Below are 16,197 nucleotides of genomic sequence, written 5' to 3' on the forward strand. Positions count from 1 at the left end.
AATACAAATTGTATTTGATTTTTTTTTTTTTTTAGAGCAGTGAATAACTGCTATTAAAATATAATAGGGTATCACTGTTTATTACTGATTTTAAAGGTTACTGAACTCTTGAAATGATTTGGATATACAGTTCAAACAACACAAGATTGGCCCCTCTGTATTAATCCTGGCCCCTCTTGTGCCCCCCAGTTGAAAAAATCCTAGAATCGCCCCTATTTTCTTTGGTCTGAAACTTTTTGCTGAATATCTGATAATTTGTTAATTTTTTCTTTTCTCTAATTGAAATATTTCAAATAGTTTTAACTGATAACATTTGAATTGTTTTCCTGTGTACTCATCAGCTTTGTTCCTGTTAGTCTTTGTAAAATGCCTTAACTAATTAAAATCACTTGATTAATGTCATCATCTTCTAGGAAATGACATAATTTTTGGTGTGAAAACAGCAGCACATCAAACATGTCATTGATTTAAAGAATTCTATTATGTTTTGAAGTTTAGTTGGTTTTTCTCCCTCTTTATAAAATGACAGAAACGCAGATAACATTTCATGAAAGCAAACTCTCTCAATCCCTCAGAGCAATGGCTAACTTTAGCTCTTTATTTGCATCCTCTTAAGAATCCTGTCATAACTCGAGCTGAAGTGTCTGATCTTGATCACAGAATATTTTTGAAAGCCTCTTTAGAAAACTGAATGCATATTCAATTTATAGCTATAGTGGTGAAAGGTACAGCAGAACTGGTCTCTGGAATGATGCTTTACAATAAAAGACAATCAGATGAAAAGTCAGGAGAAATATGATATTTTTCACAGAATTCACATTTATTCTTTAAGAAGAAAAACATTAGTTAAGAAAAATAAAGCATCTCAAAAAAATATAATGCATGAGGAAAGATATTCTTATTATTTTAATAATTGGATAAGATCCTTGTCGCATCATCGTGGAGGATAGCAATCAATGCAATTAATAAACCCCAAAGTCTATCAGACAGAAGTCCACCACCAAAAACTGAACTTCAAATGGCCCGAGTCCAAAGCCGTGGGAAAGTTTTGGAATAGGGATGTATATTTGCCATCTCTTTCAGAACATCACTTCATTATCGCTTAATATAGTTTCAGCGGAGCCATTTGCCTGTAAAACAAACATTTTTGTTTATTTAGCAAACATATTTACTGTATTATTCTACTGAAAAGCAGAGTAGAGTTTGTCTTATACCCTTAGTGACTCCGAAGCAGCTCTCGCAGTGAATGGCACGACGGTACACCCACAAACTGTCCCCTGCCTTCAGGAGTCCCAGAGACGCATTACACACCCCACACTAAAAACAATTCAAAACTATAATTAGAAAAATACTTTTACATTCTTTTTCATTAATAAAAAAAAAATTCAATAGAAATTATTGAATTAAAATCTGAAAATCCTCATAGAAAAAATCCTTATCGGTAGAGGACATCGGGACTCAATTTCTTAAAAAAAAAAAAAGACATGAATGAACATGCATAGGCGAAAACATTGATTTTTTTAAATCACCACTACATTTTTAGTTTTCAAGATTTTTTTTTTTTTTTTACCAAACTTTGAATAAAGATACAGAATGATTTGATATAAAAAAATGTCTCTATGCAAAATGTGTGTAAAATGGCCATAAACGAGTATTCTCATTATATACAAATCTAATTTGCATATCAATGTGTTTTTGGGGCAACATGTAATGAAAAAAGAAGTGTAATAATGGGAGTAATAATTGACAAGGTTTTCATAATAATATATAATATTTCATAGAATACTAAAATATAATTTCTTTCCCTATTCATTTGTTATGTCTCCTAAAATATGTAATAAAAATGCTTTTAGTCCCGGTGTCCTCATATGAAAATTTATGAAATCAACATCCTGTTTCATAAAAGAAATTCATATTCTGATTCGAAACCCCATGACATTTTCCTGGGATGTTGATGTATGACACACAGTTTAAAAATGAGTCAGATTTAAATGATAATTACAATATATTGTTATATTTCCATAAGAGAAATTGATCTCAGAATGTTTTGGTAGACCAAGGAAAAGGAGTGGTGATGGTGAAACATCCAAACATTCAGAAAAGCCCTGAATGTGCTCTGTACAGGACATCCAGACTTAAAACTGTGGCATGTACAGTCTGAAAGAAATACACTCAAATATAATGTCCTCATATGAGGCTGCAGGGTCTTAAGAGGGTCTTACCACAAAAATATTTTGATGCATTAACCTTCATATTTAATTCTGCATTCATATAGGCCTAGTTTGCATACTGACAGCAATAATAAAGTGTTACACCTTTTATAAAAGTTCAAGAAGAACTAACCTTGAAACAACTTGCATGACAGTTGATGTTCATGTCATCCAGGATAATCTTCTCATCCGTGTACATGTTTTTATGGCAGACGGTGCAGATGTCCTTCCCACTAACTACCCTGCAACATAATCATACGCATTTCACACATGCACTAAATATCAGGCAGAATTAAATACGAACGTCTATTGCCTTCCATACCTTTCGGGTGAAGTGTACACGGTCGTAGTGCTTTTTGATGTGAGCGTGTCAGACAGGTAGTCAACAGGCCTGTGGACAAAATGAAGAAATGCAGTCTACAAACCTGCTTAAATGTAACGAGTAATGTAGTGTTATACAGCTGTAAATGACATGATACTGTCTCTGAATATGCTCAACCTGCTCTCTGTGTATGATGTTCTGCTGTAAGAAGGACTCGTGACCGTGCTCCACTCATCTCTATATTAAAACAGATAAAGAAGGGTAATGAACAACAGATAATGCATCAGGCAAAGACGCTTGAATAAGAAATAGCATCCTACCTTTCATTTGTAGAATAGAAGGTTCTGGTGGATTTGGAGACTGATATATCCTCGCGACTGTAAGAACGACAAAAGTCCATGATAGAAGAAACACTGCAGCAGTGAGAGTGAAGCTCGAATGGAAAGTATGCTCAGTGCTTTTAGCTTGTAAGTCATAATAGTTAAACTGCTTAAAGGCCAAAGCAAAAACGAATGGGTTCACACCTTATTAATATCTGAATGCCACATACCTGCTGTCATACTTTGTGTTGGCTGACTTGATCGATGTTGGTATGAGAGTATCAAACAGTTGATCCTCAGTGCTGAACAAAAAGATCATTCAATCAGTGATTTTCTCTGTCTAACAACGACTTAAAAATGCATTTATTTGTAATAATCTCTCAGAAACTCACCTCTTTGTGGACCGGACAGAATATGATGTTGTTTTAGGGGGTGAAACGTCCTCCTTGGTGTAGGTTTTGATGCTAGAAATTGAAAATGCCAAGAGGTTAATAGAGCAACCTCATTATTTCAGCGATCTGCAAGAAAGACGGTGGTTACTGTACCTTGTGGTGGTCTTGACAGGTGAAGTGGGTCTAGACAAAAAGAATGAAAGGTTTCAGTTTAATGCATTTCAAAATAACAAAAGCAACAGTTTTAAGGTACATTTATTCTGATTTAATCATATTTTGTTGTACTTAAAGACACAGGCTATCTTGATGTTTTGACTAAGGTTCTAAAGCACATGTAAAGTACTTGATTATAAATAAGTGTGTTATTCAGTATTACATCTAAAGTTGATATATTTGAAATGCACTGAATTACGACTTCATTTCGAATGCGGAACTGAAAGATACATGCTATACATGCTTCAACAGATTGGTATATTTACAGTAAACTTACTTTAACCATATTTCACAGAATACAGAAGTTATTATTAAATTACATGTGCTTACGCTCTACACAAGTTAGTCATAAAAAGCACTGTAAAGTTCAGCTAATTGCATTTACTACAAATTTAAACAATAATACATTGAATTGAATTGCAATTAAGTGTCTAAATTGAGAATGTTGACAAAATACTGTATATAGAAAGCTTGGTAGCACTTTATTTTACAGTCCTGTTCCTCATGTACATACTATGTACTTATTATAGTAATTACAATAACTATGTAATAACTAGGTACTAACCCTGAACCTACCCCTAAACCTAACCCTACCCCATGTAGTTACCTCGTGTTACCAGAACTTTCTTAGATAAATACACTGTAAATACACTATAAGTACATGTTAGTACACGTACTGTAAAATAAAGTGCAACCGAAAGCTTTTCTCCTCCCTTTTAGAAGTTGATAAACCTATTTATTTAGCTATTCTTTTTATGGACGATTAAATACATTTTATTTTACATTTTATTATTTGCATTTATTTATTTTTTTACTCTACAAAGATGTATGTCATGCAAGTCATTTTGGTTTGATCTGTGTCACTCACGCATCACTGATGTCCTTTGATGTCTTCACAGTAACCACTTCAGTCTTGTAGTCACTTTAGAGACACAACACATGTGCTGTGAGCAACAATTCAGTCTCTAAATGCAAGTTCAGTGCACTGCATTATCATTGCAATATGTGAACAACCTTCGACCAGTTTCTACCTCTTTGTGCTGTAAGATGTTGTTTGAGTTGGCGAAACATCCTCTTTGGTGTAGGTCTTGATGCTGTAAATGAAATTGGTTAAAAAGTTAATAAACGATATTAGTAGCCACATTTTTTCCAGGTTAGTCAGCAATCTAGAGCTGTATTTTTTTCTGGTTAGCCAACAAGGATGTGGTTACTGTACCTTGTAGTGGTCTTGACAGGTGAAGTTGGTCTAGATAAAAAAATAATTACAGATTTAGTGTTAATATGCACAAGAAAAAAAAAAAAAAAAACGGATCCTATCGTATTCCAAAACAATTTACAATTGCACATCAAATGGTGACTCGTTGCAGTTTATCCAAAACAGTTTGTTCAAAAGCAAACCGAAATGTCCTCAAATCAAAATATTGAAATTCATTTATCTGAACTGTATAAATAAACTTCACCATATGAAAAAAAATGACAAAAGCTGTTACAATTTTTGTTTTATAAATGCAACCAACAAAACGTGGCAGAACTTTAAATGTTGCTTCTGTATCTTTATGCATTAATATATAATACGTTGCATGGACAGTTTTTATTAAGCATTTCCTCCTGCAGACCTGTAGTCATCCGTGGGTTGAGAAGCACTGATCTACTGTATGACACTCACACATTAACGGTGTCCTTTGAAGACTTCACAGTAACCACTTCAGTCTTGTAGTCACTTTACAGACACAAAACATGTTCTGTGAGCAACACTTCAGTCTCTAAATGCGAGTTCATTTCAGTGCACTGCATTATCATTGATTTACACACCTCTTTGTGCTGTAAGATGTTGTTTTAGGGGGTGAAACATCCTCCTTGGTGTAGGTCTTGATGCTGTAAATTAAATTGTTAAAAGGTTAAGAGTATCCACATCTCTTCTCTTCTGTAATCTGTAAGAAACCCGATGGTTACTGTACCTTGTGGTGGTCTTAAGGGGTGAAGTTGGTCTAGACAAAAACATTTAGAGGTTCAGTGTTAATACACACGCAACATAAAAAACATATTTTTTTCCCGCAATTCTATTTCTGCATGAATAAAGGTTAATGCATATGCATCTTTTTTTCTAGAATGTATATATGTCACTCACGCATCACTGATGGTCTTTGATGTCTTCACAGTAACCACTTCAGTCTTGTAGTCACTTTAGAGACACAAATGTGCATTATTTAAATTTTTGTGGAGTAAGATGTTAAGTTGTTTAGTTTATAAATATGTAAATGTCACATACGTGGTGTCAGTGTTGGCTGACTTGATCGATGTTGGTATGAGAGTATCAAACAGTTGATCCTCAGTGCTGAGGAAAAGCATTCAATCAGTGATTTTCTCTGTCTTACAATGACTGAAAAGCATTTATTTGTAATAATCTCTCAGAAACTCACCTCTTTGTGGACCGGACAGAATATGATGTTGTTTTAGTCGGTGAAACATCCCCTCTGGTGTAGGTTCTGACGCTAGAATTGAAAATGCCAAGAGGTTAAGAAAGTAGCCACTTTTGGGTTTAGACAGTATTTTAAGGAAGACGGTGGTTACTGTACCTGGTGGTGGTCTTGACAGGTGAAGTGGGTCTAGACAAAAAGAATTATAGGTTTCAGTTTAACACACTCAAAAAAATATGTAAAAAATGAGATTATTATTATTTTGTAACTTATAATTCTCTATAACCCTCACCCATCAACAGTGTCCTTTGATGACTTGATGGTAATGACTTCAGTCTTGTAATCACTTTAGGAACACATTACATGTGCAGTGAGACAAATTTGAACATTTAAGCCACAAATGAATACGAATTTCATTTAATTAGAAAACATGACATAACAATACATTTCTCTTATTTTGAACAGTTTTTCTATTAGTTATCATCTACAACCAAACAAGGTTTTTTTTTTGTGTGTGTGTGTGTGTGTGTGTGTGTGTGTGTGTGTGTGTGTGTGTGTGTGTGTGAAAAGTGTGTTGCGGTATAGCCTATATAATTTTTTTTTTTTTAATAAATGGCACTTTAATATTTTGGTTTGGAATGAATGTTTATTAAAAATGATCGCATGCATGGTGAACTGAGCTGATTTACCCAGAAGTCTTGGTGTTTAAACCTGCCAGGTCTTTATCAGTGAGTGTTTCAGACTTGGTAGATGATTTGACCACATCCTGCCTGAGGACAAGAAGACGACACAGTTACGGTGCCTGACCTGGACCTCATAACATTGTTCTGTGATTGCAAGATAAGATGAATATAGTGTGAAATAGTTATGACATTGATGTGATGTCTCCTCAGCATCTTACTTGGTAGTGGTCACAGTTGTCTCAGTTATCTTTGCACCATCTTTGATTGTTGTAGAAGTAGAGCTGAAAGAGCAATCATCAGGTTTGTAAGAAGCTAGTCTTCATTCATTCATTCATTCAGCCAGTCATCAGTCATCTAAGCAGGTGTGTTTAGAGGCGTTACCTTTTCCTGGGCTCCGCTTTCACAGTTGTTTTAGTTCCTGTTGTTCTGTAGGGTTGGGTAGGGAAGATAAATGAGCTCTTAAATATTTTAAATTCCCAACATTTTTGGCTTCTGATCACTCTTACTTACAGGTTTTAAATACAGCAAACGTTGGTGACTAATCTTATGTGACCATGGACCACAAAACCAGTCTTAAGTGTACATTTTTTGAAACTGAATAACATCTGAATAAATAATCTTTCCATTGATATATGGTCTATTAGGATCGGATCATATTTGGCCGAGATACAGTGCAACTATTTGAAAATCTGGAATCTGAGGGTGCAAAAAACTCAAAATACTGAGAAAATGGCCTTTGAAGTTGTCCAAATGAATTCTCAGCCATGCATATTACTAATCAAAGGTTACGTTTTACAAAATTTACAAAATATCTTCATGGAACATGATCTTTATTTACTATTCTAATGATTTTTGTATCATACAATGTACAATGTATTTTTGGCTATTGCTACAAATATACCCCAGTGACTTCAGACTGGTTTTGTGCTCCAGGGTCACATATTGTACATGTAAGTCCATGTTCAAGTCCACTTCCTTTAACACATGAATTATTAGTATGGTGTATAATAAATACACTGTTTTTCGAAATGAATTACTAAATTTTTACTATGAAACAGATTTAAAGAATAAAAGCTGTGATTTTGCAGTGCTAAAAGAGTGTGTCTATTTTACCTGGTTTCATTCAGTTGGTCCTGGCTGCCGCCAAATCTACACATTAAAAACAATCACATGAGACTATTTAAATCGGTTTTATCACATCTACTTTTTTCCAAAGAACCTATTTCGTCATGATTGTGTAAATCCTAATTATGAGCAAAAAAAAAAGAAAAAAAAGGCAATACTATGGAGTGAAAAGTCTAAATTATGAGATACCAAGTCATAATTTTGAGACAAAAAGTAGAAATTATGGGAGCTAAATTGAAATGCACACACTAAGTCATAATTATGAGTTACAAAATGAGAAATTGTGTCAAATTATGAGATTGTCTTATTGTCTTTTCATATCATAGTGTTTACGTCATCATTTCAATATTTTATTATGACTGACATAATATCAGTTTCAACTTTTTACTACTTTTATGTCATAATTTCAACAATTTGTGTCATAATTATAAAATAATTAAAAGTCATAATTATGACTTTTTTTAATTTCATAATACCAACCTTTTTTTTCTCCACGTTTTCAACTTTCGGTCATAATTATGACTTTCTTTCACATTTTAGGTCATAAAATGATTTAACAGTTGTTTCTAATGTGGTGGAAAAGGGCTCTCACACTGAGTGAGTATTGTTATATACAGTGTAATCTGAAATATGAAATATGAAGGTGATAAGTGTGTCTTCAGCGGTCTGTTACCTCTTAGAGAGCGCCTGGACAGTGCTCCCTGATGAAGGGCTGACGGTGATGGTTTTGCTCTCAGTTTTGCTAGTTTTATCTTGAGGGCTTCATAAAAAAAGAGCATAAGGGCCTCATATTTACAATTTGAATGGCAACACGTGGGATAAATAAAAAACAAATGATATGAACTACCTGACAAGGCTTTCGTTGGACTTAATGCGACTCAGGACAGTTTTGCCGAAGTTACCATCACGTCTGTGGAGAGACGGGAAGCATCAGTTCAGTTTGTCAGTTGTCTGTCAGACACAGACACAGATTTACCATTTTACCATTTACTTACTCGACTTTCTCCTCCTCGTTCACATTCGTCTTAATCCAGCTATTGTCCTTCAGCAGGGATTTCTTTTTGCCATCATCCACTTTAGTGGATCTAGTGCTTGATGTTGTAACTGTTTTTAATATTAATAATAAACAATATTACATAAATAAAATGATTTGATTATAATACTTTATTATGAGAAGGATGTCATTTTAAGGAGTTTTCCTCACCTGTTTTACTGTATGATTTTGGAGTGAAAGCCATGGTTTACGCTGTGAGATGGAATTGTTACACATTATTGCATTTGCAGTAGATACAGTGTCTTTCCTAACTAGGCTACTATCCACAAGATGGTGCCACTAGACAGCATACTGAGCGTGTCGTTGCAAATGAACATGAAATTGCAGAATTTCACAAATGAAATTAACACATTCCATTCCTTGTATGATGTAGCCCTGTCCTTTCACTTCATGCCTTCCTAGATACACCCAAAACTAGTTTGTCCTGATCGCTGAGCAGACACACCCTGTCCAAACACCTGCCGCTGAAACCATGGCAATGTTCTCATGCTTGGAAATAAACGCCAGATGCACTGAACATCACGCAGGGGAGGTTTCGCCCGATTTCTTGTAGCATTGGTTAAAATTGTGAAAACTTTTGTCAAATGTTTTTACATTTTTGGTAGGTGACATTAAACACTTTTAGGAAAGCGACATGCTAAACTCCATTTAAAACAATTTTAAACAACATTTCACAAATTCTGTTTAAATTGTTATATATGCATTTTATTACTTCCTTTAAGAGAGACTAAACATTTAGATGTATGCAATTATATATATATATATATATATATATATATATATATATACAATAAGCAAATTATATACAAACAACTTATTTATTTTGTATTAAATTAATGCATCATATAAATATATATCACATAAAAATGTTTAAATGAAATCTTGGTGTTTATTTAAAAGTCACATTTAAAAAGACACATTCTGCATCAACTACCCATTTATAATTTTTTTTTTTTATTTTGCGAGCATTCAAAATGGTTTGCAAATCTTTGCCAAAAATAACAGTCCAGGAACTACTAGACGGAAAAACTAGTGTGTTTGTATTTTGTTTCGAGAAGAAAAGCACTGTCCAACTTCTGACGTATAGAAGCACTATTCTAATTACACTTCAGTAAATGTCTTGTCCTTCAGTCTCACCTTGACATTGTGAACTGTTCTTTAGTAAGACTGCACTCTGTAACTAATTCTAAACATAATATTTCATTGTGTACAGTCATACAATACATCTACATCACAAGAGAATTCATTTGAATGACATGCTTTAGATATGATCACTAACCTAAAAAAATAAATAAAATAAAAGCTTTGATTTTAGAAACAAATAGGCTAAATATATTAACCATGAACATGACTGAAATAGAATTAAAACAGAATTCAGAGACACACATACAGGTAGAAGTCTGTCATACCTTGGTATTTGAGGTGCGCTGGATCTGACTGAGGTTAGAGGAGAATAACTTACAGTTTACTGCTCTTCTTTACCCCTCTTACATATTTGTCCTAGGCAGGGAAGGCAAGACCAGTGAAAGGTGTGGCTTCATGTGACACACACCAGAGCAACTCAACTTGTCAATGTAGTTTACAGCAGGGGTGTGTCTTCATGAGGTCTTCCCTCCAGCTGATGAAAAGCACAAAGCAATGAATGTCAGGACATCAGCAGTCAAACTGTCTGTCTTAGGAAACTATGTGAAGGCCACCATCACAGCCTCCACCCGAGATGTCAAGATTAAACTGTTTGGGTGCTGCTCTCAAGGCTTAAAAGTTCAAAAGTATGCCATTCTGACTGTTTATTGCTTGTAATATTTCGCCAGCAATTATTGCAGTTAACAATCAAGCACTTACTGTGTGACTGGAATTCAAATTGAATGTTTTATTCATTACTTGTTTCTTTGTAATTGTGAAAATTAATGGACATTTCTGAGTAAAAATTAAATTTTAAGCAGGTGCTAGTCATATAATTAGAATATCATCAAAAGGTTGATTTAGTACACTAATTCCATTCAAAAAGTGAAACTTGTATATTATACAGTATTTATTCATTATGTTTCAAATGTTTATTTCTTTTAATTTTGATGTTTATAACTGACAACTAAGAAAAGTTCCAAATTCAGAATCTCAGAAAAGTAGAATATTGTGAAAAGGTTCAGTATTGAAGACGCCTGGTGCCACACTCTAATCAGCTAATTAACTCAAAACACCTGCAAAGCCTTTAAATGGTCTCTCAGTCTAGTTCTGCAGGCTACACAATCATGGGGAAGACTGCTGACTTGACAGTTGTCCAAAAGACGACCATTGACACCTTTCACAAGGAGGGCAAGACACAAAAGGTCATTGCAAAAGAGGCTGGCTGTTCACAGAGCTCTGTGTCCAAACACATTAATAGAGAGGTGAAGGGAAGGAAAAGATGTGATAGAAAAAAATTTGTACAAACAATAGGGATATTCCTCTCACCCTGGAGAGGATTGTGAAAAAAAACCCATCCAAAAATGTGGGGGAGATTCACAAAGAGTGGACTGCAGCTGGAGTCAGTGCTTCAAGAATCACTACACACAGACGTATGCAACACATGGGTTTCAGCTGTCGCATTACTTGTGTCAAGCCACTCTTGAACAACAGACAGCATCAGAAGCTTCTCGCTTCAAAAAGGACTGGACTGCTGCTGAGTGATCCAAAGTTATGTTCTCTGATGAAAGTAAATTTTGCATTTCCTTTGGGAATCAGGGTCCCAGAGTCTGGAGGAAGAGAGGAGAGGCACAAAATCCACGTTGCTTGATATCCAGTGTAAAGTTTCCACATCAGTGATGGTTTGGGGTGCCATGTCATCTCCTGGTGTTGGTCCACTGTGTTTTCTGAGGTCCAAGGTCAACGCAGCCGAATACCAGGAAGTTTTAGAGCACTTCATGCTTCCTGCTGCTGACCAACTTTGTGGAGATGCAGATTTCATTTTCCAACAGGACTTGGCACCTGCACACAGGGCCAAAGCTAGCAGTACCTGGTTTAAGGACCATAGTATCCCTGTTCTTGATTGGCCAGCAAACTCACATAGAAAATCTATGGGGTATTGTGAAGAGGAAGATTGTGATATGTCAGACCCAATGCAGAAGAGCTGAAGGCCACAATCAGAGTAACCTGTGCTCTCATAACACCTGAGCAGTGCCACAGACTGATCGACTCCATGCCACGCAGCATTGCTGGAGTATTTCAGGCAAAAGGAGCCTAAGTACTAAGTATTGAGTGCTGTACATGCTCATACTTTTCATGTTTATACTTTTCAGTTGGCCAAGATTTCAAAAAATCCTTTCTTTGTATTGGTCTTAAGTTATATTCAAATTTTCCTTAGTTGTCAGTTATAATCATCAAAATTAAAAGAAATAAACATTTGAAATATATACAAGTTTCACTTTTTGAATGGAATTAGTGAAATAAATCAACTTTTTAATGATATTCTAATATATATATATATATATATATATATATATATATATATATATATATATATATATATATATATATATATATATATATATATATATATTACAAGAAACTATTGCAGTCTATCTATAGCATTGTCAGCATACTAGAGCATGCTAAAGTCAGCGTGAAGGCCTTCTGTAGTGTTTGGTGATAATAATAGCACTCTGAACCTCAGAAGATAAAACCCACTGAGCCTGATTTTTTTTCTTTGGTTGTTCTAGATGAATAGGTGTGTTGTTGCAGAAGCATGTGGCATGTTAGGTTTGTGCTTTATTGTGGGAGGGTAAAGTGTAGGTTGCGATACAGTTTGTCTGAGAGCAAACACGTATGTGGGGTGTGACACTGCGCTTCATGTTAATCACACCCTTACTCAATAGTTTTAAAGTGTGTAATATGCAAAAGACAATCAAACTTGCTGACATTCAATGAGGAAGAAACTTCTTATGTTATACCAGACATGCCTCATCTTTTTATGGAAATATTAATATTTGTAAGTAGGAGGTTTGGAGGAGTGACAATGCAACGTTTATATTTATTTAACAGGAAACATAGTGCTTTAGAAGGTTATTTTATCTGTTTTTATCAAGCTTAAGTAACACAACTGCTGAACATTTCATTACAATTTAATTTCATTGGGTTTAATCCCCTCAAATATGTCAAACTGTCATTTAAATCTTTTTTTGCTGCATTAACTGAAATATGCGTGAGTTTTAAGTCCCTGTTGAAATCAAGCGCTATTTTATGTTTTTGTGTGAAGGCAAACCCATGTTTAAAGTTCAGCTAGACTTAAAAGAGTTTCTGTTGTACACGTGTTTGTGGTTATCTTTGTGCTGAAGAGTTAGGATCTATGATGGTTATATAACTATGGTGTTAGTTGTTTCATTCATCATAGCTGTGCTTATGTCAGTGCAGTAACCGATTAAACATTTGTGTGTCTCAGACAAAAATAAATGAAGCTGAGTGCACACTTGCATATGAAGAGATGATTCAATCATAAGTTGAATCTGCGGCTTTAAAGGAACTTTTTTTAGAAGGCAGCAAGCTCTGTTATTCTGTGAGGAATATGCTTCACTTCCACCTGCCTGGAGATCTCTAGTGATCCTGTAGACCTTGACTAGTTAGATTGTGTTTAATCAGAGTGGAAAGTGGCCCTCCAGGAGCAGGATTGGACATCTAATACAAATTAATATTAATTATAGAAACGGTAAAAGATATCGAAGCATAGATCAAATAGATTTAACATAATTAAATAACACAAAATCATTGTCAGAATTGCAGTCTGACAAAGTGAATCATATTGTTTAACATTTTAACATTCAAGTATGTGACAGTGTATATATAAATATATATATATATATATATATATATATATATATATATATATATATATATATATATATATATATATACACTGTAACATACTTGAATGTTAAAATATATATATAGGATATATATATATATATATATATATATATATATATTATATGGCAACTGAAATGACATCCAAATGTATGTCATAAGACATTCATCAGATTTCTTAAAAATCATAGCGATTTTATCCTTTTTGTTCCACTTTTTTAGAATTTCAGAAAGAGAGAGAAAGAGCAATAGTTGAATGCAAAACTTCCAATTGACTGTGTTTAATAAAGTGTCTTGACTATTGGAAAAGTGCCTCTGCTATTTTAAGTGATTTGAAGCTTTTTAATTTTTGCAATACAATATTTTACTGTAGTTTTTGTTTAAGAATTTGTTGATGTAACCTATCACTGAAGTGTAGCTGAAATGTCTCTGGGTCCATCAGATTTTAACACTTGCTATAATTATATTATCATTTCCTCAATATTCTTCTCAGAATAGAAATTTAACGAACCTTATATGTAAGGTTAATTCAGTGGATCAAGATTGCATTACCATTGACTTAGAATTGTTTCAATGGTTGCATACGATAGATAGATAGATAGATAGATAGATAGATAGATAGATAGATAGATAGATAGATAGATAGATAGATAGATAGATAGATAGATAGATAGATAGATAGATAGATAGATAGATAGATAGATAGATAGATAGATAGATAGATAGATAGATAGAAAGATTTGGCACTGATGTTTCTCACCACTAGATGGCGCACGAAATAAAAGAAAGCAGTTCAAGTCATATTTTGTGGTATGACAAGATTATAGGATTAGCTGATTATAGACTTGATACTTTTCTCAGTGCATTAAAATGTAATTAAATTTGAGGGTACCTGTGCATATTGTGTTGTTAGAAACGCATTTTCTTCTAAAATGTTATTAGATAAAATCCTTCCACAGTTATTTGTTTGGACTGAGGAGTCCTTCAGTCCCTGGCCAGATGAGGATGTTCTCACTCTCAGTCTCACATCTGTTTCTATCACTGAAGCTCAGGGGGGTTCGTTGCAGAGTAAAATGACTTCAGTGCTGCAGACACAAACCATCGTCTGTCTGTAACACACCGAAGGGAGGAGGGAAAATGTCGTCTAGTATTTGTGTCCCCAGTCAGAGGACGTTCACTTCCTCTCACATAACCTTCTCACCACTATCTCTTTTCCTGCTTTATGGACATCCACATACATATTTTATTTCATCTCATACCTGCAGATCATAGGCATTCTAGTGAGACTTCAATCTGTTGTGCACTTAGCATTACAATTTTGAAATCTCAGAATGGTTCTTCTATGGAATCACTGTGTTCCTTTTTGGAACCTTTATTTTTAAGTGTGCAGTGTGAGTGGGTTGTGTGTTAGATCATGATTTAAAATATATCAGTGCACGTTTCTTTGAATTGAAACAGCTCAGACATGCATTTTAGTCTGGGACTATGCTCAAGCCTTGTTTAGGGTTCAACACATTCAGTAAATTATGTGCACTTCTTTTTTTTCACATGCACCCTATATTTATAATATTAGTATAATAACAATTATAATATAGAATTATATTTATTTAGTCATTGTTTGTTTGTTTGTTTGTGCTTTTGTGGTGATTTTAAACTAACATTATATTTTTACCGTACCTCTACAAGGTAACATCCCTCGTTCCTTTGTCATAAAGGTCACTGGTGTTTAAGTGGTAACCCTATACCAGAAACAGTGTGCCGGAAAACATGCTGTAACATAATCCATGGAAACACATTCTGACAACAAGACTAGGTTTTGGTGTAACCAGTTGACATGAAGGGGTTTATTTTTGAATTAGCGACTGGCTTAGTGTCATCATTTATTCACCCTTATGTCATTCCAAATCTGGATGAGGCTACTTTCTTCCTTCTGCGGCCCATAAAAAACAATATTAATATGAAGAAGAATTTGGAAAAATTTTTGGTAACCAAGCCATTAATTGTATTGCCAAAAAATAAACGAGTAAATAAATAAATACACAAAAACCTTTATCAAATTATCTCTTAAGAAATAATTCATACACGTTTGGAATTAATTACAATTTTATTTTTAGGTTTTGGGAGAACTATGCCTTTAAAGCATGTCTACTGAGTAAAAATAATAAAAAAATGAAATAATGAGTTAAAATTATATATATATTATGTGAGGAAAGAGTGTGGAGTCCTATAGTTGCATGCTGTCGTTGGCCAATCAGAATCAAGAATTCCAGAATAATATTTAAATACAATATAAACCTATAAATATATTATAAAATACGCCAGAAATTAATGACCCGTGTTTTTGTCAGAGCATAAAAATAACCATAAATATGTATTGTATGTAGGATTCATCATGCCCTTCTCTTGTAAGGAAGAGAACGTGTCGCTGGACGTGTGTTTTTGTAACCGTCCAGGAATTTCAAATTCTTATTCGAGAAGAAACGAACGTTAAATCGTCCAAAACCCGCATTTGACGCCTCATACTCGGCGGTTCGATTACAACAGCCGGCGCGTTTCAAAATCCACCGAGTTCACTAGCTAGACAGCACTCTAGGCGCGTTTAGAACCTTCACTCGAGCTCTCGAATTG

At 34.3% G+C, this 16,197-nt stretch overlaps 1 protein-coding gene across 3 annotated transcripts; it reads right to left on the bottom strand.

Annotated features, from left to right (window-relative positions):
• Positions 1-801: 801 nt before the first annotated feature.
• Positions 802-10,264, bottom strand: LOC128019526 (sciellin-like). Of its 3 annotated transcripts, XM_052605546.1 has the most exons (29): positions 10,146-10,264; positions 8,887-8,928; positions 8,678-8,786; positions 8,530-8,592; positions 8,356-8,442; positions 7,671-7,706; positions 6,939-6,983; positions 6,776-6,838; positions 6,564-6,644; positions 6,167-6,220; positions 6,034-6,063; positions 5,878-5,949; positions 5,727-5,792; positions 5,586-5,639; positions 5,416-5,445; positions 5,270-5,332; positions 5,124-5,177; positions 4,674-4,703; positions 4,489-4,551; positions 4,326-4,379; positions 3,398-3,427; positions 3,245-3,316; positions 3,083-3,154; positions 2,853-2,909; positions 2,710-2,769; positions 2,533-2,601; positions 2,344-2,452; positions 1,215-1,317; positions 802-1,130 (listed from the first exon to the last, which is right to left on the bottom strand). In XM_052605546.1, the coding sequence occupies exons 2-29, from the start codon at positions 8,918-8,920 to the stop codon at positions 1,114-1,116; spliced, it is 1,677 nt and encodes a 558-aa protein (XP_052461506.1). In that variant the 5' UTR covers positions 8,921-8,928; positions 10,146-10,264; the 3' UTR covers positions 802-1,113. The 3 variants fall into 3 exon arrangements, with proteins under 3 accessions (XP_052461506.1, XP_052461507.1, XP_052461508.1); XM_052605547.1 differs by lacking the exons at positions 4,489-4,551; positions 4,674-4,703; positions 5,124-5,177; XM_052605548.1 differs by lacking the exons at positions 4,489-4,551; positions 4,674-4,703; positions 5,124-5,177; ... (1 more) ...; positions 5,416-5,445; positions 5,586-5,639.
• Between the last annotated feature and the right edge of the window lie 5,933 nt (positions 10,265-16,197).

Source organism: Carassius gibelio, chromosome A9 (genome assembly GCF_023724105.1).
Source record: "Carassius gibelio isolate Cgi1373 ecotype wild population from Czech Republic chromosome A9, carGib1.2-hapl.c, whole genome shotgun sequence".
Taxonomy (NCBI): Eukaryota; Metazoa; Chordata; class Actinopteri; order Cypriniformes; family Cyprinidae; genus Carassius; species Carassius gibelio.